Source organism: Mustela lutreola, chromosome 9 (assembly GCF_030435805.1).
Source record: "Mustela lutreola isolate mMusLut2 chromosome 9, mMusLut2.pri, whole genome shotgun sequence".
Taxonomy (NCBI): Eukaryota; Metazoa; Chordata; class Mammalia; order Carnivora; family Mustelidae; genus Mustela; species Mustela lutreola.
In genome coordinates this window covers 131,253,720-131,277,225 of record NC_081298.1, presented here as the reverse complement: position 1 = coordinate 131,277,225, position 23,506 = coordinate 131,253,720, and the positions used below count along the sequence as shown (strand labels likewise).

At 36.7% G+C, this 23,506-nt stretch overlaps 1 protein-coding gene and 1 non-coding gene across 9 annotated transcripts in view; one reads left to right on the top strand and one right to left on the bottom strand.

Annotated features, from left to right (window-relative positions):
• The window catches only part of PUM2 (pumilio RNA binding family member 2), a 104,477-nt gene that overhangs the window by 3,899 nt on the left and 77,072 nt on the right, over window positions 1-23,506 (bottom strand). For 6 of the 8 annotated variants that reach the window (XM_059132559.1, XM_059132564.1, XM_059132560.1 and 3 more), the window contains 7 exons: window positions 11,120-11,387; window positions 9,795-9,924; window positions 8,406-8,540; window positions 4,631-4,768; window positions 3,473-3,598; window positions 3,131-3,252; window positions 1,768-1,960 (listed from right to left, as the gene is read on the bottom strand). In XM_059132559.1, the coding sequence (XP_058988542.1) occupies window positions 1,768-1,960; window positions 3,131-3,252; window positions 3,473-3,598; window positions 4,631-4,768; window positions 8,406-8,540; window positions 9,795-9,924; window positions 11,120-11,387 (1,112 nt within the window). The remainder of the gene's footprint in view (window positions 1-1,767; window positions 1,961-3,130; window positions 3,253-3,472; window positions 3,599-4,630; window positions 4,769-8,405; window positions 8,541-9,794; window positions 9,925-11,119; window positions 11,388-23,506) is intronic. The other 2 variants (XM_059132561.1, XM_059132565.1) reach the window with 1 other exon arrangement.
• On the top strand, window positions 7,895-7,998 carry LOC131808708 (U6 spliceosomal RNA). Its single transcript, XR_009344914.1, has one exon. It is a non-coding gene; the product is annotated as a U6 spliceosomal RNA (small nuclear RNA).

Genomic DNA, 23,506 nt, shown 5'->3' with positions numbered 1-23,506 from the left:
TTTAAAATGCAAATGAAAAGAATCATATCATTATCTTTCTACACAGACTGGCAAAAAAACTTTTCTTAAATATTTTACGCATTTTATTTGAGAGAGAGAGAGGGAGAGAAAGAGCACAATCAGGGGAGGGACAGAGGGAAAAAGAGACAAGTTCCCCGCTAAGTAGGGAGCCCTACATGGACCCTGGGATCATGGCCTGAGCTGAAGACAGATGCTTAACCGACTGAGCCACCCAGGTGCCCACACTGGCAAAAATTTTCTAAGGAAAAGTAACTGGTACTGATGAGATCATGACAACACAAGCATTCTTATACACTGGTAGACGTGCAAACGTGTACAGATTCTTTGAGTGCAACCTGGTAGTATCTATCAACATGTAACATGCTCATATACTTTGCATCAGCAATTCCACACCTAAGAATTCATCCCACAAAAACAGATGGTTATGCAAAGACATTTATATACAGCACTGCTTATGACAGTTATAAAACTAGAAACAATCCAAATGTCATAAATATGGTATTGGTTAAATAATGTAGTTAGTTCTTAAAAATACGACTGAACAAGTATGTATTTTTAAGCAGAAGTATTACTTTTTTAAAAAGGCAAAAAACTTATGATCTTATATTTCTCTTTATATGACAAGAGGTCCTAATAAGTTATATGTCCTGTTGGTTTTTTTTTTTTTTTTTTTTTTGAAGATGTTATTAATGTATCTGAAAGAGAGAGAGAAAGCCAGGGCATGAGCAGGGAGCCTGATGTGCGACTCGTCCCGGATCATGACCTGGGCTAAAGGCAGACATTTATTTTTTTATTTTTATTTTTTAAAAAGATTTTATTTATTCATTTGACAGAGATCACAAGCAGGCAGAGAGAGAGGAAGGGAAGCAGGCTCCCCGCCAAGCAGAGAGCGCGATGCGGGGCTCGATCCCAGGACCCTGGGGTCATGACCCGAGCTGAAGGCAGAGACTTTAACCCACTGAGCCACCCAGGCGCCCCTGAAGGCAGACATTTATCTGAACCAAGCCAACAGGTACCTGTTTCTCTTCTTTTCTTTTTTTTAAGAATTATTTATTTGACAGAGAGTGAGAGAGAGAAAGAGATATCACATGTAGGCAGAGAGAGAGATATCACATGTAGGAAGAGGGGGAAGCAGAATCCCCGTGGAGCAGAAAGCCCAATGCGGGGCTCAATCCCAGGACCCCGGGATCATGACCTGAGCCGAAGGCAGGGGCTTTAACCCACTGAACCACCCAGGCGCCCCTAGGCACCGGTTTCTTAAATGAATTGATTTAGAAAAAGATTTCAGTATGTAGCATTTCGTCCAGATTCTTTTTAGCACTTTTCCCATGGAAATCAATGCATTATAAGAATTATTAGATTCTAGGGAGAAACTAGCTTGTTTAAAAAAAAAAAAAAATCCAATCAAAATAAATTCTCTCTTTAGGAAAATGTATTAGGTTAGTGAGAAAACCTAATTAGATTTTAAAATTAATGTTCAACCCATGTTTTATAGCAAACCAAATATATTTAAATAAAACAGGGATGGGCAATGCTAAAGACAGGTAAAAAGATAAGAATGAATGCAATTTTATTGAGACTCCTTTAGGGATTTAATGAAAATGGTACACCATACCTACATTTTTCAAAGGTTATCCACTGATTTTTTTTCCCCCTCCAGTTATAACAGAAGAGGAAATAAGCTAAAATTGTAGCCTTGAGTCACACAAACAAATCATCTATTTTAAGTGCTATAAACTGTATTACCTTATGCATGATTATCTTTCTCTGAGCAGGTTCAGCCATATCAATCATCTTCTGAACCACATAATTGGCATACTGGTCCTTCATCATGGTGTATAAGGCACTGTGAGGACCATCATTCTGGCAGCAAACTTCGTCAATCAGTAAAGCTCTCTCGGCCCGGGAGGCATGAGTAACACACTTTTCTACTACATTGCTGAAAATTAAGTATATACACAGTATAATACACTTAAGTATAATACACTTTCAAAGAAAGTTATTTAAAAGATTTACGTATTTGAGAGGAAGCGAGGGGCGGTGGAGAAGAGTGGGGAAGAGAGGCAGGAGGGGAGGGAGAGGCAGACTCCCCACTGAGCAGAGAGCCTGACACAGAGCTGGATCCCAGGACCCCAGGATCACGATCTGAGCCAAAGGAAGACGCCTAGACTGAGCCACCCAGTCTTACTTTTTTCTTTGAAGAGTTACTTATTTGAGAGCTGGAAGGTGCACATGCCTGCAGGGGCAGGAGGGGCAGAAACAGAGGGAGAAAAAAACCCAACTGGATTCCTGGCTAAATACAGAGACTAACTCCAGGCTCAATCTTGACCCTGAGATCATAACCTTAGCCAAAACCAAGAATTGGATGCTTAACTAACTGCACCACTTAGGCACCCTGTATTTTGTTACTTTTTTCTTTACAGCAAAATATCCTTGCTTTTGAAAGAATTTGCTCAACACATCGGAAGACGTAAGTCAAGATAGTATTCCCTTGTAATTCTCTTATCCTTTACTTTTAAAACAGAAATTAGTATCATAGAAGAACCCATTCTGGATACCCACAAGTTTAATTATATGCCTCTTAAAATAATGATAATTTAAAAAAGAGGAACCCAGGTCATCAGTAAGGTCTGAGATTTTCATTAACATGCACTAAGCAATTTGCACTTATAGGTTTGGGGAGACAAATCATTTTCTGAATAGAGACTTTAAAAATGGATTATTTGTGGGCAAACAAATTTGTCATGTGAGAATAAAAGCAACATTCGGTATGTGCTTTTCCCCCTCTCCTAAAATAAAGATTATGTTTTTTAAAGTTTTTTACTTTATTTTTATTTTTAAAATTTTATTTCAAGATTTGTCAGAGAGAGAGCACAAGCAGGGGGAGCGGCAGGCAGAGGGAGAAGTAGGCCTGCTGCTGAACAAGGAACCTGATGTAAGGCTCCATCCCAGGACACCCAAGGCAAAGGCAGACGCTTAACTCACTGAGCCGCCCAGGTATCCCAAGAAAGATATATTCTAATGCTGGTCTACATGTATTACTTTGTTTAGTAAAGAAAGCCAAAGAATTAGAAGAACTGACCCTTGGAATCAGAAAATATTGCAATACCTGGCAAATTTGTGTTGACTCAGGGCTAACACTTTTCCTCTGATTTCAGAAACAATTTTGCTTTTGTCTTCAGGTCGCCCGTGTTCGAGTACATGCTGAATAACGTAATTGCCATATTGATCCTAAGTACAAAATTTAAAAATTACTTTCTTTAAGAATAATGATTATTCTTTAAAAAGATGTTAATTATTTTTTCTAAAAATTCAGCAGTATACATGCAGGAGAATATACCAGGTTTTTTGTCTCACTATGTGTTTCTACATTTAGCAATACATTATATTTGCCTATGTTTTGAACCATTTTCAAAAACACAAACATTTAAGACTATTAGGGAGCTGATACCTGCACCAACTGCTCTGTGTGTTGGTGGAGTTCTTCTAAGATAGGTAAGGTCTGCTCTGCAGTACAGTGCTCGAGGATGCGCTGGATCACTCTACAGCCATAAGGATGAGTTGAAAGTACAAACACCTTAAAACAATCGGAAGAAATGCATTTTCATTATCTGACATTGTTGGAAAGTTTTATGAGATAGACAGTTTCCTGAGGACATGCAGAATTCATTTAAACTAGAAGGGTGGGGAGTCACCTTCAGTATGACCATCAACCTGTTAGTAAAGACTGGAAAGTGGGGTGCTCAGTTTAGGAGCTAACAGATACTCTCTTTTCTCTCTTTTTTAAAATATTTTATTTATTTGTTGGAGAGACAGAAAGCGAGCACAAGCAGAGGAAGCAGCAGGTAGAGGGAGGAGTAGGCTCCGTGCTGAGCAAGGTGCCTGATGCTACTCGATCCCAAGATCCTGGGATCATGACCCGAGCTGAAGGCAGACCCTTAACCGATTGAGCCACCCAGCCCTCCCCTTTTTCTTAAAGATTTTATTTCTTTGAGAGAGAGAGAGAGAGTGAGAGAGAGAATAAGAGGAACAGGGAGAAAGAATCTGAAGTAGACTCCACACTGAGCATAGGCCAATGTGGGGCTCAATCCCACAACAAGATCATGACTTGGGCTGAAACTAAGAGTAGGATGCTTAACTGACAGCCACCCAGGCACCTCAGGAGCTAACGGACATTTTGAACAAAAGGTACCAAACCAGAAGATGAAGGGCATGTAATAACGAATATAGACTACAAGATGAGGGTAGTCATGATATAATTAGCTGCTATTTATTACTATGTATTAGTTACTTATTGTTATTTATTTTCTGTGTCTTACTAAAGGATCTGAAGTCTTCCTTCCTTTCCTTCTCCCTAAAAATTTGGAAAACACTGTTGGGTTTATAATTTGAAGAGCTGGAATCCTAAAGTAATATTATTAAACTATTTCTATAGTTTTCAGCTTCAAAAAAAAAAAGAAGCTAACTGATGCACTCTATGAAAGAGGCAGAAATCACTGTACATTTAATGTTTCGTCTTGTATGTTTGTAATCTTGTGACTTACGAGAAATATGTTAACATTCAAATTCTAAAAGAATGCCCTGATTAGTAAGCAAAAATCAATCTTACTTGTCCTTTGAAAGCATCGATGATGAACTGTAGTGACTGTGGCTGAACACATTCAATACATTTTTGCACAACATGGTTTCCATTCTGATCTTTCACACATTTGAGAACATGACCATCTAGCTCCTTTACCATTTCACTCTGCAAAAAGAAGATGACATTTACAAAATTACCTCATCAGGAAAGATATCAGGATTAACAATATAGAGTACAAAAGTATACTCAAAATTTCTTTGCAATTTTTTAGGTATCAAAGTTTAAAATCTGCCCCTGTCCAAGTCATTGATGGTGAGATCAAAACATTTTACAGGACTGTAATGTAAATGACACTTCCTGAAAAATAAGCTAGTGATGCTAAATCTGCCATATTTAAACAATTCTCTTCACTGTATATACCTTCTACATTATCCTTCTCAGCTAACAATATATATAATTCAGAATTCTATACTTTTTCTCTACTTAGAAACCCCCTTCCCTCAAAAATAATTTCTTAATTAAAAAAAAAATTACTTAGAATACATGCAAGCGGAGGGAGGGGCAGACAGCAAGGGAGTGACGTGGAGCTTGATCTCACAACCCTGAGATCATGACCTCAGTGAAATCAAGAGTTGGACACATTTAACTGACTGAGCCACCTAGGTCTCTCTCTGGAAATGAATTCTAGAGAAATTTTAGATTTTTTTAAATTTAACTGGCAAAAATAACTTCCTTCATTTGTTTCTTTGCTTACCAGTAAGGTTAAGCTTATTTACAGTAAGGTTTATTGACTAACTGCATTTTCTTCCAGCTAGTGATCCTCATTTTTTAAGATAAAATTATAAGCGTTTATTAAATAAACATTTAATCCTTAGAGAAAAACACAGGCAGCCACATGATAACCAGTATCCCTTACTAGTGCCAACAGGAAACAGTGCTGTGAAGAAATGGAGTATAAACAGTGTATGATGGGGCGCCTGGGTGGCTCAGTGGGTTAAGCCGCTGCCTTCGGCTCAGGTCATGATCTCAGAGTCCTAGGATCGAGTCCCGCATCGGGCTCTCTGCTCAGCGGAGAGCCTGCTTCCCTCTCTCTCTCTCTGCCTGCCTCTCCATCTACTTGTGATTTCTCTCTGTCAAATAAATAAATAAAATCTTTAAAAAAAAAAAAAATAAAATAAAATAAACAGTGTATGAAGTTATCACTTTAAAGTCTCACCCAAAGAACTCTCAACTACATACTGACGTAACTCTACAGGAATTCTGTTAAGCTATGACATAACACAGATATTTAGCTATAAACTAAGTAACAAAATAAAATATTCTAAAGTCTCCAAAGAACACATTAACAGGTGCACATAAGGCTTATTCTCACTGACTTATATTTTCAAATATTAAAGACATTAAAGATATCTTTATTACTGAAGTACAATGGACAATGTTATATTAGTTTCAGGTGTGCAACACCTGATTCAACAATTATACACCCTACACACTGCTTACCACAAAAGATACAGTCACCATGAAACACCATTACATTACTGATTATATTCCCTACACTGTACTTTTCATTTCCATGACTTTTTTTTATCTTTTATTTTTAAATTTTTTAACTGAAAGTTTATACCTCTTACTGCCCCCTTCACCTATTGCTTCCCCCACTTGCCACCTACCACCACTCTGGGAACCAAGAGTCTGTTCCCTGTATTTAAGAGTTTATTGTTAGTTCTGTTTAGCAGATTCCATGTTGTAAGTGAAATCAAAGGAATCTGTCCTTCCTCTGACTTATTTCACTTAGTATGATGCCTTCTAGACCCATTCATGTTATTTCTAGTGGCAAGATCTCATTCTTTTTTAAGATTTGATTTATCCATTTGAAAGAGAGAAAGAAAGAGAGAGACACAGAGATCATGAGCAAAGGGGAAGGGTAGAGGGAAAAGCAGATTTCCCAGAGTAGGGAGCCAGATTCAGGACTCAATCTCGGGACCCTGAGATCATGATCCAAGTCGAAGGCAGACGCTTAACCAACTGAGCCACGCAGATGCCCAAGATCTCATTCTTTAAAGTATCTAAATGAGCTTGAGACTTATGGTAGAGCAGTTATGTAAGCATCTACAATAATTAAAATTTGTTGATCTTTTCCATTGTGATGTATCTTCAATTACTCTAGAACTCAGGATTTCCTCCACGAAGTAATACTATTTTCTCACAAATTTTTACACATACACACACATATCCATGTATGCATTATTACTGTTTTTAATTCTGGAATTTATTATATAATAATATATGTGGGTGGAGAATCAAATGTAATCTCTTCCCAAATATACTAATTACCAATGCCCTTTAAGAAATAATTATTTCCGGGACGCCTGGGTGGCTCAGTTGGTTGGACAACTGCCTTCGGCTCAGGTCATGATCCCGGAGTCCTGGGATCGAGTCCCGCATCGGGCTCCCAGTTCCATGGGGAGTCTGCTTCTTCCTCTGACCTTCTCCTCGCTCATGCTCTCTCTCTCACTGTCTCTCTCTCAAATGAATAAATAAAATCTTTAAAAAAAAGAAAAAAAAGAAATAATTATTTCCTTTACTCTAAGTTTACTGTATTACATAAACTAGTTTTATACACACACACATTTTATTTATAATGGTATCTATTTGGGGTTATGAATTCCATTTCTAAAGTTTGCCTAATCTCCTACAAGAACCACACTAGTGATAATGCTTCACAATTTAAAAATCTAGCAGATCAGCATTTATCCTCATCCTATTAATATGTTCCTGTCTATTCTGATCAGTTATAATTCCCATGAGCACATGATGGGAATTCACATTAATCTTTTTAAAATTTAAAATAAAATCTTAAGACTTTTTTCATCAAGAATACAGTATATTCCCATTTAATTTATTATTTATTTATTTATTTTTAAAAGATTTTATTTATCTATTTGACAGAGAGAGATCACAAGTAGGCAGAGAGAGAGAGGAGGAAGCAGGTTCCCCGCCGAGCAGAGAGCCCGATGTGGGACTCGATCCCAGGACTCTGAGATCATTACCTGAGCCGAAGGCAGCGGCCCAACCCACTGAGCCACCCAACCGCCCCTCCCATTTAATTTATATGTGTTCTCTTCCCTCTTTACCTTAAAAACTGTGACTCTTGTTAATAAAATTCTTAGGTTACTTTTCCTACTGAATTTTTAAAGAACTTTTTAAATGAAATTTTTAAGAACTTTATTTATGTAATTTTTAAGTGGCATATAAGACTGCAATTGGTTTTAAATTTTTTTTTTTATCCTTGTGCTCATTTCCGAAGCATATATACTAAAACAGGAATGGTACAGAGATTAGCACGGCGCCTGTATACAGATGACACACAAATCTGTGAAGTGCTCCACAGTTGTATGTTAACTAGAATTAAAAGAAAACTTAAAAATAAAGAGCACTCTACTCAATGAAACATTTTTTTATTCTTATGGTAGAACTAAGTACAATCCAAGTACACTTTGGAAATAGTGAACAGTATTCCTGGTACTACAGAAAATCAAATAAGCAAGTATAGCAAAAATACCCATCATGCAGTATTCTGCTTACCACACAGTAGGCACTGAATTATCTTCACTTAAAGATGAAAAGATGAAGCAAATAAAGGACAGATCAAAGATCTACTGGGTAACAATAATGTACTGTTTGAGACAGATTTTTTTAAAGTATTTTATTCTAATTGTGGAAATATTTAATTTTCACTCCAAGATTATAAAGTAAGAATTTAAAAACCAAAATAAAATACAAAAATTTTGTTTTAACTTACAATTACCTGCTGGTCAGATGAAATAGACTCTAATGCTTTCTGAATAACACGACAGCCATACATCTGCAAGGCTAAAGGCAGAACATGACCCCGGATACGAGTAGCGAGGGCTAATTTTTGATCCAAACTCCCAAACTGATGGAAAAGAAATTAATGTTAAAATAAACCATAATATCATTTCATTAAACCTGAAAAACCCAGTTTGCAGCCTATTCATTCTATTTTAAAAATATCACATTTGGTAATCATGTAGGAAGGAGGATTTGAGTAAAAGAAATTAATGGCGCCTGGGTGGCTCAGTGGGTTAAACCTCTGCCTTTGGCTCAGGTCGTATCTTGGGGTCCTGGGATCAAGTCCCACATCGGGCTTTCTGCTCAGCAGGGCGCCTGCTCCCCACCCACCCCCGGCCTGCCTCTGCCTACTTGTGATTTCTCTCTCTGAAATAAATAAAATCTTAAAAAAAAAGAAAAGAAAAATTAAGGTAAATCCATAGCTGCCTGAAATAACTGTATTACTTTTTTGAGGGGTTAAGTCTCACTATCTATAATTTTCTTGTTACTAATACATTAACCACCTGTTATTCTTTTAAACATCTTCCGTCTTCACTTTAAACAAACAAAATCTCCTTTAATTTCTGAGTCATACATTCAAACCAGGTAATTCTCAACTATATTCTGATGTTAACTGTGTAAGCTTCTTTTCATGTGCTGCTCACTGGCTATTTGTGTATCTTCTATAGAGATATATTTGTGTATCTTCTATTCAAGTCCTCTTAAAGATTTTTTAAGTAATCTCTACACCCAACATAGGACTGGAACCCACAACCCTGAGATGAAGAATTGCACGCTCTATTGACTGAGCCAGCCAGGCACCCCCTCCTGTACATTTTTTTAAATTGGGTTGTCTTTCTGTTGAGTTTTAGGAGTTCTTTATATATTCTGGATATAAAATCTTTTATCAGATAGAGCATTTGCAAATACTTTCTACCAAGATCATATATGTATGAGTTTTATATAGGGGTGTGTGTGTGTGTGTGTGTGCGTGTGCGTGCGCACGCACACGTAATGAGCTTTATATATAAAGCTTTATATATATAAAATATGTTATTTTTGAAGGTTTTATCTATTTCAGAGAGAGAGTGAGCGCATGAGCAGGCAGAGGGGCAGAGGGAGAAGCATACTTCCTACTGAACAGGGAGCCTAATGTGGGCTTGATTCCAGGACTCTGAGACCATGACCCAAGCCAAAAAAGGACCCTCAACCAAATGAGCCACCCAGGATGCCCCCCAAGTACACATATTTTTATATGACTCTTACCCAACTTCCTGGACCTTTCTAAGCATTAAAAACATATAGTTGGATAGATATACAAACACGTATGTGTGCTTACCTCAAAAAATTTCTGTATAACATAGTTTCCAAAAACATCTGTCATTAATTGATAGGCTGCTTGTAGAATTTCATTAAATACCATCTGTCGCTCAGCTGGAGTAGCTCTCTCTAGTTTTTGTTGAATGAATCTATGTAGAAAAAATTTCACAAGCCATGACAACACACTGGAAACAGCTTCTGTAAAAATCTGACTTGAGTATTATTACACACCCCCACATATATACACATAAATTTATTTCCAGAAATAGTACTAACGCATTGAGTACTGTGAACAGTCAATTTAAAGCAAAAAAAGGCAAAAGTTATGAAACATTTCTTTATACCACCTTGATTATTTTTTTTCCTTTTTAACAGCTTAATTTGAAATAACTACTAGTTAGGTAAAAAGTCTGGACATAAAGAAGTTTAACACTTAAGTTAGTCCTGGCTGCATTATAATCAATGAAGAAAAATGATAGTTTATTGGATATTCAAATATTTTCTCATAATATTACTAAATAATATCTAGGCTTAGAGCATAATAAAAGCAGCTCTTTTTTCTTTTTTTAAAAGATTTTATTTATTTGATAAAGAGAGAGAGCAAGAGAAGGAACACAAGCAGGGGGAGTAGGAGAGGGAGAAGAAGGCTTCCCACTGTGCAAGGAGCCCAATGCAGGGCTGGATCCCATGACCCTGGGATTATGACCTGAGCCGAAGGCAGACACTCAATGACAGCCACCCAGGCGCCCCAATAAAAGAAGCTCTTACAAATAAAATCTACCCACTATGAGTGATATAAGGTTGATGTGCTACTCTTAAGGAATTTTCAACCACAGGGAGATAAAATAAAACTATAAAAGGAAAACACAATTCAAATTTAATAAATGTGTTACAAGTGAAATATCTCAACCCACATCACATCAAATACAAATCTATAAAGGAGCACACTTAACTTTCTTTTTAATTTTTTTTTTAGACAAAGTCTACATCAGGGACAAATACTTAAGTCCAGAGATGTACTTCAGAGCATTATTTTAAAAGGAAAATTAAAGTGAGTCAAAGTAATAAAAATAATCCAATAAAAAGGCACTGCTATATATTCACTATAAAAATATTCTCATTACAGAAAACTGGGAAACCATAAATAATTTTTAAAAACCTTGATATTTATCATTTGTATTAATACCAAAGAAAAAAAAAATCCTTATCAGGTATTTATTTTTTTAAAAACTCCCAACTTTCATGCAGATTAAATGACCCCAGTTAAGAAAAATATGCTCTTACAAGGCAGTAATTTTCAAAGCAAAAATACAGTGCAGAGTATCATAAATGATAATCACCTACCTAGAACCATGCTGGTCTTGAGAAAACTCAACTATGTGTCCAATCAAGTCTCTAAGTTGAAGGTTTGGGAAACGGTTGTTCCTGAAATCTTCCAATAATCTACTTCGGCCAGAAGGCATAATATCAGACCTATTATACCGAAGTCGAGAAGGAGGAAAGAGCTGGCTGCTGGAGCTGAACAGACTGGAAGTGCTTGAAGCACTTCGGTATTTTGCTTCTGCTCCAGGTGCTGCAGAGATATATCGACCACTACCATTTGTCAGGCCTCCTACAACAAAGCAGCTGTGGTCAGCAAATATTTTTGACAAGGCCATTCCTCAAGTTAAGAGTTACTTAACTAAAAATTCATAAAAAAAAAAAATTCATTCCACTAACAATTCCTATATATTATAACAGGAAATTAAAATTGAAAGAGAAATCTCACACATTTTAATTTAATGTTGTGTGTAGCTATAGGATCTGGGGGGAAAAGACTAGAAAACATAAGAAAAATAAACCTATATTTGTTTTTGACAGTTTAAGTAATAATTTTAACATCTAATGTCATACACAAAACTTTTATTTGTTCTTGGAAGCTTAGTTTAAAACACAATTATAATTATAGCACCTAATATCATACATACTAGTATCAATACCAGAACACTGAAACCAGCAACAAAATTTCCAGTATTAACAAGGTTACAATAGCTAGCAAACTCAGATTTTAAGTCACTGAGAGTTGGGTTGAAATTTATCTGCAGTGTTAATGAAGCACTGAGGGCTAAACTCATACTTTTTTTGGACTAGTATATAAAAAGATGCATTAAATCATATATACCTCTATGTGAAGAAAATCTTTCTTTCTTTCTTTCTTTTTTTTTAAAGTAAACTCTATGCCTAAGGTGGGGCTTGAACTCACAACCTTGAGATCAAGAGCTGCATGCTCTACTGACTGAGCCAGCCAGGAGCTCCCAAAAAACCATTTCTTAAAGAAGTTAACACACTGACTATTTTTTGAAGTTTTAAAAAAAAACAACCCACAGTATTAAATAATAATAAATCCAAATTACATCTTATTCTAAAATACTTTTAAAATTTTAAAGGAACACTCTCCATAAAATACTATTATTTTACAATAAGAAATAGAAATAAACATTTATTTTTCCTAGAACTTTAATCTTGATCATTTGAGACAAATTAAAAAACCTCGTTAACTAATATTCCATTTCAAACTAGAAAATTAAAGGAAGGGCAGTCAATAGAAACAAACAAAAAATACGAGAAGAAAATTGTTATTACAAATAACCATTTAAAAGTACTTGACAGTGTCCTTTTAAAAAAGAAAAATGTACAGAAAACCATGAAGTGCAGATTTAGTAGCTCAAACAAAATTTACCATTAGCTTTACGCTACTGTAGACCATCTCAATGCAGAGTAGTGCTAAGTATACAACCCAGACAAGCCAGAGATGATACCAAGGACACACTGTCAGTGCAAAGTTGCAAAGTTAGAGAGGCATTTAAAGGCAAAAACAGTTATAGGGGCAAGGAGTAGTAAGAGAGTTACAATCCTGGAGAGTGAATTGTATTAGCACATTTCCTCTTTTACTTTTAGTCCCCATTGTTCTAGCTTTTTTTGGTTGAACTTCCCACCATCCAAATTATACATACTATGATTTACATGACTTTCCAGTCCCCTTTCCAAAGTTAAGTGCTACAAAGTTACATTCACCTACCTACATGCTAGATACCTGGCACCTAAAACAATGTCTGACACACAGTGGTTACACAATGATATTCGGGAGTATTTTATGTAACATAAACTGCCCAAAGTCCAGTTCTGTACTGTCTTTCTTAAAAGTGTTTAATTTAACAAACCATTTTATACACTGAAGCCACTAACATCAAATTCTCATATTCACTCAAGGTCTGTATTACTATCTCAGTGTTGATATATTAAAAAAATCTAAAAAGTGAAAGAATTCAGTGTTTTTATACTGTCTTGATTTCCTCAGCACTCTTTTTTTTAGGGGGGAGGGGCAGAAGAGTAGGGAAAGAAAGAAGGAGAGAGAATCTTAAATGGGGCTTCAGGTCCAGTGCAGAGACCAACAAAGGGCTTGATCCTACCACCCCGAGATTGTGACCTCAGCTGACTGATTTCCTCAGTACTCTTAATCCTCTAGCTCCTATTATTTCTATTTATAAAGTTCCATGAATATACAGTGCCATGAACTGTTCACTAGCCCATTCGAATTTCTAACAGTTCTTTTTGTAGGATAGGGGTGCTCTGCTTCTCATTCTAATCTGTTTTTACAAAGAAACAACTACAATGTCTCATCCAAAGCTACTTTGATGATGTCACTTTACATTAAAACATCCTGCTAGAGTACATTCTCTAACATCTTCAGCTTAATTTTCAAGTCATTATTCTGAACCGATTTCCCACACACATTTCCTAGTAGAATCCTAATTTAATTGTTCACTTCTCCTCCTATTACCTCAATACATTGCTTATTATTACCTCAAACGTAAGGCCCAATCCTACATCTCTCTGACCTTAATGAACTGAAAATTTTCAACACCAAATTCAAAATACATACCTATCCTCTATGATACCCCCACGATATAGTACCACAGGAATAATGACTGCCAATTTTATCTGGTATGTCTAATATCTAACAGAAATTTCTCCCATGTCTAGATATGCTTTGATTATATCCTCTCAGCTCCCGAACACCAAACACCTAATACACTCTTTGCCAACTTAAAAGGTTTAACAATGCTAAATTGCCTTGAATTTTAAAAACCTCAGAATTTCAGTCCTGAAAGTCTTAATTAGTATTTCCTTTGCAAAATTGAAAAAAATTCTCTCAGGACAGGACACTTTTCTTTCTTTACAAATGGAATAAGCATTTAAAACCCAATTGATAATATACATTAAACACATTAAATCTAGTTATCTAAACAATGAAAGCGTGCCATCCAAAACCGATTATGGGATTGTAGGACATTTTACAAAACTGGCCTATATTCTTCAAAAATGCCTAGTCATAGAAGACTAACAGTGCAAGACTGAAGAAGAATAAAGAGCCATGACAAGTGAGTGCTGCTGTATGTCAGCCCCCTAATCAATCTCCTTCCCAATCCTTACTCTTTCCCCTCCCCAGAGCAAAGTTTGAATAAGTTGGTTGATCTGATTGTGGTATTGTATCATTGTTAATTTCCTGACTTTGATAATTGGGGTTACATAAAAGAATGTCCTTATTTTAGAAAACATATACTGAACTATTTATGGGTAAAGGACAACGTATCTGCAACATTCTTTCCAAAGTATCAAGGAAAAAACTGGATGTGAGGGGAAAGGATTATGCAGAGAGAGAGGGGGGAAAAGAATGATAATGTGGTAAAATAACATTAGGAAAATCTGGGTGAAGGTTAGAATTGGAATGTTTTTCAATCAGTGTTACAACTTTCCTGAAAGTCTAAAATTATTCCAAAATTAAGACAAACACACAAACAGGCTATCTATATTCATACCATTGCTAGTGATAGTCTCTGATCAGGTATGTTTCTGCATCAAATGTGTTAAAGGGAAAATAGTCCTTCAATTCATCTCTGACATCCCCCCTTATTTTCCACTTCTTAATCACTACTTGGATAAGAATGTTATGAGACATGGAGATTTGTACTATAATCTTTATTATTATATTATTATTATAATAATCTTTATTATTTAAAGTCACTAGGGTGACATGCAGCTAGTCAGCCAGGACTCCTGGCTTGAGGTTATGAAACAACAGTGTGCTGCCCTTTACACGCTATTTACATAAGAATTTTTCAAGTTCATTCATTACAACTAAGTAAGCCAAACACCATACAATTATCCTAGTAGAAATAATATGATTTTATCAATTTTCATTAACTTCCTTGAGAAGTCTGTTGTTTCAGAATCCTATTATTAATTAAAAATGTAAGATTATAAAATACTAAGAAAAACAAAGAAGAAAAACAGTGTAACAACTGAAACCACCACAAAGTAAATAAACCTGACTACTCTTTTCATGATTTTCTACCTCCTGAGGACCTGGAATGGCAGTTCCTCACCCTATCACATCTGTGTCTTCTTTTAAAAATACAGATTTATGAGCCTTACTCAAGACCTACTGAGTTACTCTCCGTGGGTAATTTTTATTAAAAAAATCAAATCTGAGGGGCTCCTGGGTGGCTCAGTGGGTTAAGCGTCTGCCTTCGGCTCAGGTCATGATGAAATCGAGCCCTGCATCAGGCTCTCTGCTCAGCAGGGAGCCTGCTCCCCCCACCCACCTGCCTTTCTGCCTACTTGTGATCTCTGTCAAATAAAAAAATAAAATCTTAGAAAATAAAACAAAATTTTGAAAAAATCAAATCTGAAGATTATTCTGATAGAAGAGTTTGGAGGCTAATGAATTATAATTTGAGATAATTCAAGGTTTCATTTTATACCAGGTTGTCAACCCCTATTTTAAATAAATATGGTAATTCTAGTAGATCTGGGGCCCTAAAAGGGGTACAACTATATATAAGCTACTAGACAGTGCCTGTTTCAGAAGACAGGGCTCTAGAAAGCTCAAGAAATCATAAGCTGATAACCAAAGATGACCAGTTAATTGGAGCAGGCAATAATCAATGATACAGAGTGGGAGAAAGAATCTAAAATGAGGACAGTCCATTTTACTTTATGACATTAACTTTAGTTACTTCAACCCCATGAACAGGTCAGCTTAGTACTTTCAGTTCATCGCTTCTCGCCCTTCTGGCTAAGATCAAGTGTAGTACTTTCAATTCAGTACGTTTTCTATGATCACTTTTTAAACGAAGTACATGGAACATTTAGAGCAGATGATAACAGCCATGAATAATTTGACTTGTTATGTTTATATGCATATATTATACTTTGGTAGGAAAAATGACTTCAGAGCAGTGCTTCTCAATATGCACATGAATCACTTTAGGATGTTGGTTACATATTCCTAACTTTAAAAACTTCTTGAAGGACACACTGGTCAGAACTCTGTCCTAAGTTGTGCCATCATTTTAAATAGGGTTTATTACGTGTTCAACATAATCAGTTTCTTTACCTACTTTAGAAAGTCCACTTAATAGCTTAATATTCCTAACTGATACTATGCGCTAGGCTCTGACGGTCCATGAGGGTCCTTTTAAAAAAGCAGAAACCATTTATTGAGCACTCTTTCTTGGACAGAGAATGTTAACTTTGCATAAAATGCTACATGGTCTTGAAATTGTGCCTCCCTGAGTTTGTTGTTTCGTTTTAAGACACTCAGCTGGGGTAATCTGCCCTACCAGCCCTGGGAAACACAACTTGATTTTGGTACTCAGAGTAAAGTGCTACTACAAAAAGCGCTAAAAATGAAGTGATTCTGGGGTTGGGAAGAATTTGGGGGTGCTTAACAAAAAGGCTAAGCTGCCTTGAAAGGTACAGCACAAATGTGGATATTAAAGACAATTCTGGTGAGGACTCAAATAGATGTGATGAGCACCTATCAAAAGCTGCTACCATCTTCGAGAACACATATGTTTGTCATGAACGTTGGTAGAAATATGAATGCTAAAGATGCTGCAAGTGAGGTCTCGCAAAAATGAAAAACACGTCACAGGAAACAGGGGAACACACTGAAACGTGTTGTTGGGTAGAAAACAGAATTGGCATGGATATTTAGCTGAGATTTCCAAGCAACATGTTAAAGGTGTGCTCTGGTTTCTCCTAATTGCCTATGGTAAAACAAGAGAAAGAGGTAATTCAAAGGAACTGTTAAGCAAAAGAAAACCAGCATTTGATGATACGGAAAAAAAATCTTAGGTAATTGAGATAGAATGCTGACAGCAGAGAGCCAATAGGTGTGGCTGGACAATCTCTTGACATTAATGGCAGACTAGCAATGTTTTTAAGAATTTTCTAACAACAAAAAAATTCTGCCAGCCTGGCCTGATCGGATCAGAGATTGGACAAAATGAAGAATGACTCTGAGGCTGGAGAGGTGGGGCGGCAGGAGATCTAGAGGACAGAGCATCGAAGCCACCGACGATTCTTCTCTGGCCTTGTAACAAATAGGATTTGTCCTGCTGGCATTCACACTTGCTTGCTTCACTCCTTCCAATTTCTCCCTTTTGCAATAGGACTATCTATCCTATGCCTGAGCTACCATAGTATTTTAGAAGCAGGTAACTCGTTTTGTAGGTTTCATAGGTCCACAGATAGAGAAGAATTTTCTTCTCTATCCAGGATGGACCATATTCAGTGTCTCACCTGACAGAGAAGATGAAATTTGGACTTAGTTCTGAGTTATTTAGATGAGATTTTAAACTCCTAGTTGATGGGAGGATGGGTTCCCACTACTGGGGTTGCTGGTTTTGGGTGAATTATGTTCTGCACGTGGGCAAAACATGAACCGGGGAAGCCAGAGGAAAGCCTATATAGATTTGAACTGAGTCTCCCAAAAGTACGTTTAATTCTTAACTCCTGGTTTCTGTGAATTTGATTTTATTTGGGAATAGGGTCTTTATAACCAAGTTAAAGTGAGGTCATACTGGATTAGGCTGAGCCTCTACCCAATGACTAGTATTCTCTTAAGAGGAGGAACATTTAGGACAGAGACACATAGGGAGATGTCACATGATGAGGCAGGCGGAGATGAGAGTGATTGTAGCTAATAAGCCACAGGATGCCAAGGTTTGCCAGCAACTACATGAAGCTAGGAAAAGGCAAGGACTGCCCTCTCTGGTCTTCAAAAAGACATGGCCCTGCCTTGATTTGATTTCTACCCTTCAGCAGTATGAGACAATAAATTTGTGTTTTAAGCCACCCAGTTGCAGTTTGTTACAGCAGCCCTAGAAAACTAATACATATGCTATCTTCTTACCAACCCTATGGGACAAGAAAATAATCTCCATTTTACTTGTGACACAATAGGTTTGGAGACACTAAATACCTTATTCAAGGATGCATAAATAGTAATTAGACTGAGGGTTTTTTTTTTTTTTAAACCATTATGTCTTAGCAATTCACTTAAAGCATTCTGCTATACCTCATGAAGAACATTAAATGCTGTATGATGTTCTTAAAATCTGGGATATGCTTCAAGTTCAAGTTACAAGGGGAATAAATCACATAAAATTTCTCTAATCATTATTAATTACATATCTGCCATATAAAGACACAAAAATTTACTGGAGAAAGACTGAGGCTTCAGTGAGTTTAAAAACCAATATGGTTTTTAAAAAAGATTTTATTTACTTGTTTTTTTAGAGAGCAAGCAAGAAAGCAGAAAGGAGGGGCAGTGGGAGAGGGAGAGAATTTCCAGGAGACTCCTTGCTGAACGCAGAGCCTGACTCTAGGCTCGTTCCCTCAGCCGAGATCATGACCTGACAAGAAAGAGTCAGATGCTCAACCAAATGAGCCACCCAGGTGCCCCCAAAACCAATACAATTCTAGTTAAAAGCAGTCTTGGGTGCCTGGATGGACAGTCATGAAGCGTCTGCCTTTGGCTCAGGTCATGATCCTGGGGTCTTGGGATCAAACCCCACACTGGCTGGGCTCCCTACTCAGCAGGAAGTGTGCTTCTCCCACTCCCCCAGCTTGCAGTCCCTCTCTCGCTGTCTGTCTCTGTCAAATAAATAAATAAGATCTTTAAAAAAAAAAAAAAAGGCACAGTCTTCCACATCATTTTTAATAGATTAATATATAAAGCAAAAAGCATGAACATGGCTGGTATGCAACATTAAAGTTGTACATCTTATGACAATATGTAAAGCAAACATTAGATGCAAACTACAAGCCAAAATAACAATCTGTTGTTTCCATTTCTACTGCTTGTAATTGTTTTCTAGAAGCAATTAAAAGTAACCTTACCTTTTAGCCTCTAATTAGGTGTAAACTTTCTAAAAATATAAAGAGGGAGACCATCATGACAAGGTATTTGATATTGATAACCTTCCCTCCTTTAAAAAAGAGCATTTAAACAGACTTGGTGTTTTAACATATGAACTATAGTCTTCAGACTAGTATTACATAATTTCTATCACTAACTCACTCGCTGATACCCATTTTTCCAACAAAAAGGCTACTTTTTGTTTGGTTTCAAAAACTGCCTGCACCTTAATCTTTAGGAAAAGCTACCTCTCTGTTGAAAATGAGGGCACTTTAAAAACTGTCTATCAGGGGCACCTGGGTGGCTCAGTGGGTTAAAGCCTCTGCCTTCAACTCAGGTCATGATCCCAGAGTCCTGGGATCAAGCCCCTAGTCGGGCTCTCTGCTCAGAGGGGAACCTGCTTCCTCCTCTCTCTCTGCCTGCCTCCCTGCCTACTTGTGATCTCTGTCTGTCAAATAAATAAATAAATACATCTTTAAAAAATAAATTAATTGAATAAAATAAAAACTGCCTATAAGCCCCAAATCCTAAGTAGTGGGGTGAACTTCATTGACTGCCTGATCCAAACCACCCTTTCAGAACTGACTTCAATTCCTCTCTTTGGCTAATACCTTTGGTGACAGTTAACAAACCATCAGGTTGCATACAACATCTATACTTCTTTTAAAAGATTTCTGTTGTGATTTCATAGTCAGCTGCCCTGACTTACTGGGGAAAACAAAAACTTTTGATCCTAGACAAACACAGGCACACTAATTTTCTCTCATGATGGGGTTGTTACACTGGTGGGAAGAGGGCTGAACTGGGAAGGTAATGTGAAAGATACATTTAACCCAGAAAAACCTAGACGTAAACTCATTTCCAAAGAAACCAAAACCAAAACAACAAAAAACCCCACAGAACACACATACACACAAATAAAAATTCCTGTCAGGAAGCTTTTCAAAGAGCAGTATTCTGAAGAGATGATCCTAACACACTTATCAGAAAACACACTGAATGAACAACCAAATGATGCTTTAGTATAGAAATCCAAGTAGAATGTAAAATAATTTCTGAAAAAAGAAAAGCAGCCAATGTCCAAGAACAGTTTCATCAATAAAATAACAAAGAAACAAAATCCCTCAAATTCAGTTACTCAAATTTCTGTTAAGATCTTACTACTTTTAAAGCTGTGGAGAAAGGCCTGGGCTTTCTTGCTTCTTATTTAAAATAAAGCCAGAATTCTAATATAATTCTAATAGAAGTATAGTCTGTGGTAAATTTATATGAAGGAAAGATGGTAATTCTAATGGAGAGACTTATTATGTTTTTATAAAATGGAATTAAAGTGCAATAAGGAAAGAGCACTACAATCATTGTATTTTCAGTGCTGGTATACATGTCTTCTACATTCAACACAACACTATGAACTACAAACACTACGAACTCCATGATGTGGGTGAGGATGATGTCTTTTTCCTTAAAGAAGCATCTCTAGTCAAGCAGAGTGTAGCACGTAGGTGTTCTTTATTGGTTGAATGAACTAATAAGTAAAGTTTCTGATCAGACACAAAAATTCTAAAATGGAGGTCAATAAAACTACCCACGAAAGATTAACATAAAATGTGGATTAATCTCAGTATAAATTAAGCTAATTCCTGTTCTATATAAAGTATCACATAAAGAAGACCCTGTATCATCAGTTTTAATTTAAAAATTAGTTATAAATGTTTTTAAGAGACTGAGTAAAAATTACTTAATTCAGATTAAAGGTCAATTGTTAACAAGCGGAAAGCCATAAAGCTGCCAATATACTAATATTTAAACTCACTTTTCCCACCAACTCACCACTATTTTATTAAAAGTTCTGAACTTTAAAAGTAAAGTTCTGAACTTAGGGAATATTTATTTAGATAGATTCTAGACAGAAATAAAAGCATTCTTTGAGAAGCAGTGTAACATCCTGGAATAAACCAGATAGACTTGGGTTCAAGATTTCTGTTCTTTATTAAGTCTGTGACTATAAGCAAGTTATTTAATTTCTCTGAGAATAAAGTGTGTCTGTCTGTGTGTAGTGTGTAAGAGGAGTCAAAGTTCATTTTTCTCTATTTGGATATTCAATTGCTCTAGTCCAATTTACTAAAAAGACCGTCCTTCCCAAATATGTCAGGGTGGCACAGTGGGCCCAAATCAGGTAACCAAATGAGGTTTATTTCTGGATCCACTATTCTAGTCCACTTATCCTTGTGCTAATGTCACAAGTTTAGTTACTGTAAATTTACAGTAATTATTTTGATATTAACTTGGTCCTTCAAGATTGTCTTGACTGTTCTCGGCTGTCTTTCCATTTATATTATTTAAATCAGCTTGTCAATTTCTTTAAAAAGCCTGAAAAATTCTTGAGACTGGGGTAAATCTATACATCAACCTAAGAAAGGTGTTGTCTTTATAATAATGAATTCTTCAACCCCCAAACGTTCTAAGTTCATCCATTTATTTGCCTTCTTTAACTTCTTTCCTTTTTAAAAAAGATTTTAAAGATTTTATTTATTTATTTGAGACAGTAAACGCACAAGCTGTGGGGTAAAGGCAGAGGGAGAAAAAGACTCCTCGCTGAGCAAAGAGTCTGATGTGGGGCTTGATTCTAGGACCCTGAGATCATGACTCGAGCTGAAGGCAGATGCTAAACCAACTGAGAGAGCCAGGTGCCCCGTCTTCTTCACCCTTCCTCCCCTGGATCTATTCCTGGATACATTATAAGGAAACAAACACACATGGAAATATTCTCACTGTATGTGTCAATTTTCAATGTCACCCCATGAACATGCTGTTTTCATTTTCAAAGAGTATTTGGCTAAAGCTACAGATCTCTCCTGAAGTACATGTGCATACCTTTTAAGAGCCGGATTTCTGATCCTGTTTACTTAATGTACATTGGTTAGTGTATGAACAACAAAATGATGTAAATTCTAGGTGAAATCTTGGTAGATTAAAAGAATTTTTAAGGCACTTGAGGACTTATTTGTTACATCAATAAAAAGAAAAAGGTAAATAACTGAACTGGGAGCTGAAATGCAAATGTGAAGGGAGGGCCAACAAATAAAAAGGAAACTAGTAAGATGACAGCAAATGACATATAATCAGCAAAATTTTAAAGAAACTCCAATTTGTAAAATTCCTATCAAGGGCAAGGGGAACATTTTAAAACAAAGAAACAAAAAAATTAAAAAAACATAAATAAGAACACATACAAAAAGAAAAGACTTTTAAAAATTTTCTCTCATCTATAAACTTTTATCCTCCAAAACTATTTTTTTTAAAGGTTTTTTTGTTTGTTTGTTTTGACAGAGAGAGAGAGATCACAAGTAGGCAGAGACACAGGCAGAGAGGGGGGGGGGGAAGCCGGCTCCCTACAGAGCAGAGATGCAGGGCTCAATCCCTGGACCCTGAGATCATGACCTGAGTTGAAGGCAGAGGCTTAAACCACTGAGCCACCCAGGCTCCCCTAAAGGTTTTATTTTTTTAATCTAACAGAGAGAGAGAAAGCACAGGCGGGGTGGGGGTGAGGACAACAATGACAAGGACAGCAGACAGCAGGGGAGAAGCTGGCTCCGGCTGAGCAGGGAGCCCAACGTGGGGCTCAATCTCATGACCCTGGGATCATGACCTGAGCCAAAGGCAGATGCTTAATGACGGAGCCTCCCAGGTGCCATGACCTATATTTTTCTGATCTTTAATGGCCGTATTGCTCAGCCAGTCTACATTAAAGAATTAGGATGAAAATGAAATAATAAATAGAAATAGAAAACTATTCAAATGCTATTCAATTACAGGTAAACTATTACTTAAAGGGTAATAGTACCTTTTTTTAAAAGATTTTATTTATTTGACAGAAAGCACAAGCAGACAGAGTGGCAGCAGAGGGAGAGGGAGAAACAGACTCCCCACTGAGCAAGGAGCCCAATGTGGGGCTCAGTTGACCCAAGCCTAAGGCAGACGCTTAATCAACTGAGCCACCCAGGCATCCCAGGGTAACAGTGCTTTTAATGAAAGCTTCAAAGTAATTTATTATTTCCTGTTTTAAGGACCACATATGACACTTAGAAAAACTCTACACTGCCATACAACCAACTTGGTCATACTTGTTTTAATTTTTAAGCATTTCATTCTAAGAGAAGGAGCTGACAAAATCGGTCTGGAATTTTAATAGACATTAACTTCTACTTAATAGGAAAAATGATCCCAACAGTTAATTTTTTAATATGAAATTTTCTGCAATTGGAGGAAAAATAGGTGGGATGCCTGGTTGGCTCAGTTGGTTAAGCGTCTGCCTTCGGCTCAGATCATGATCTCAGGGTCTGGGATCAAGCCCCACTTCAGGTTCCCTGTTCAGCTCTGCTTCTCCCTTTCTCTCTCCTCCTACCTATCCCCGTACTTGCTCTCTCTCTCTCTCTCAAATAAAATCTTAGAGAATAGGTTATAAAATCTCCTAATCCATA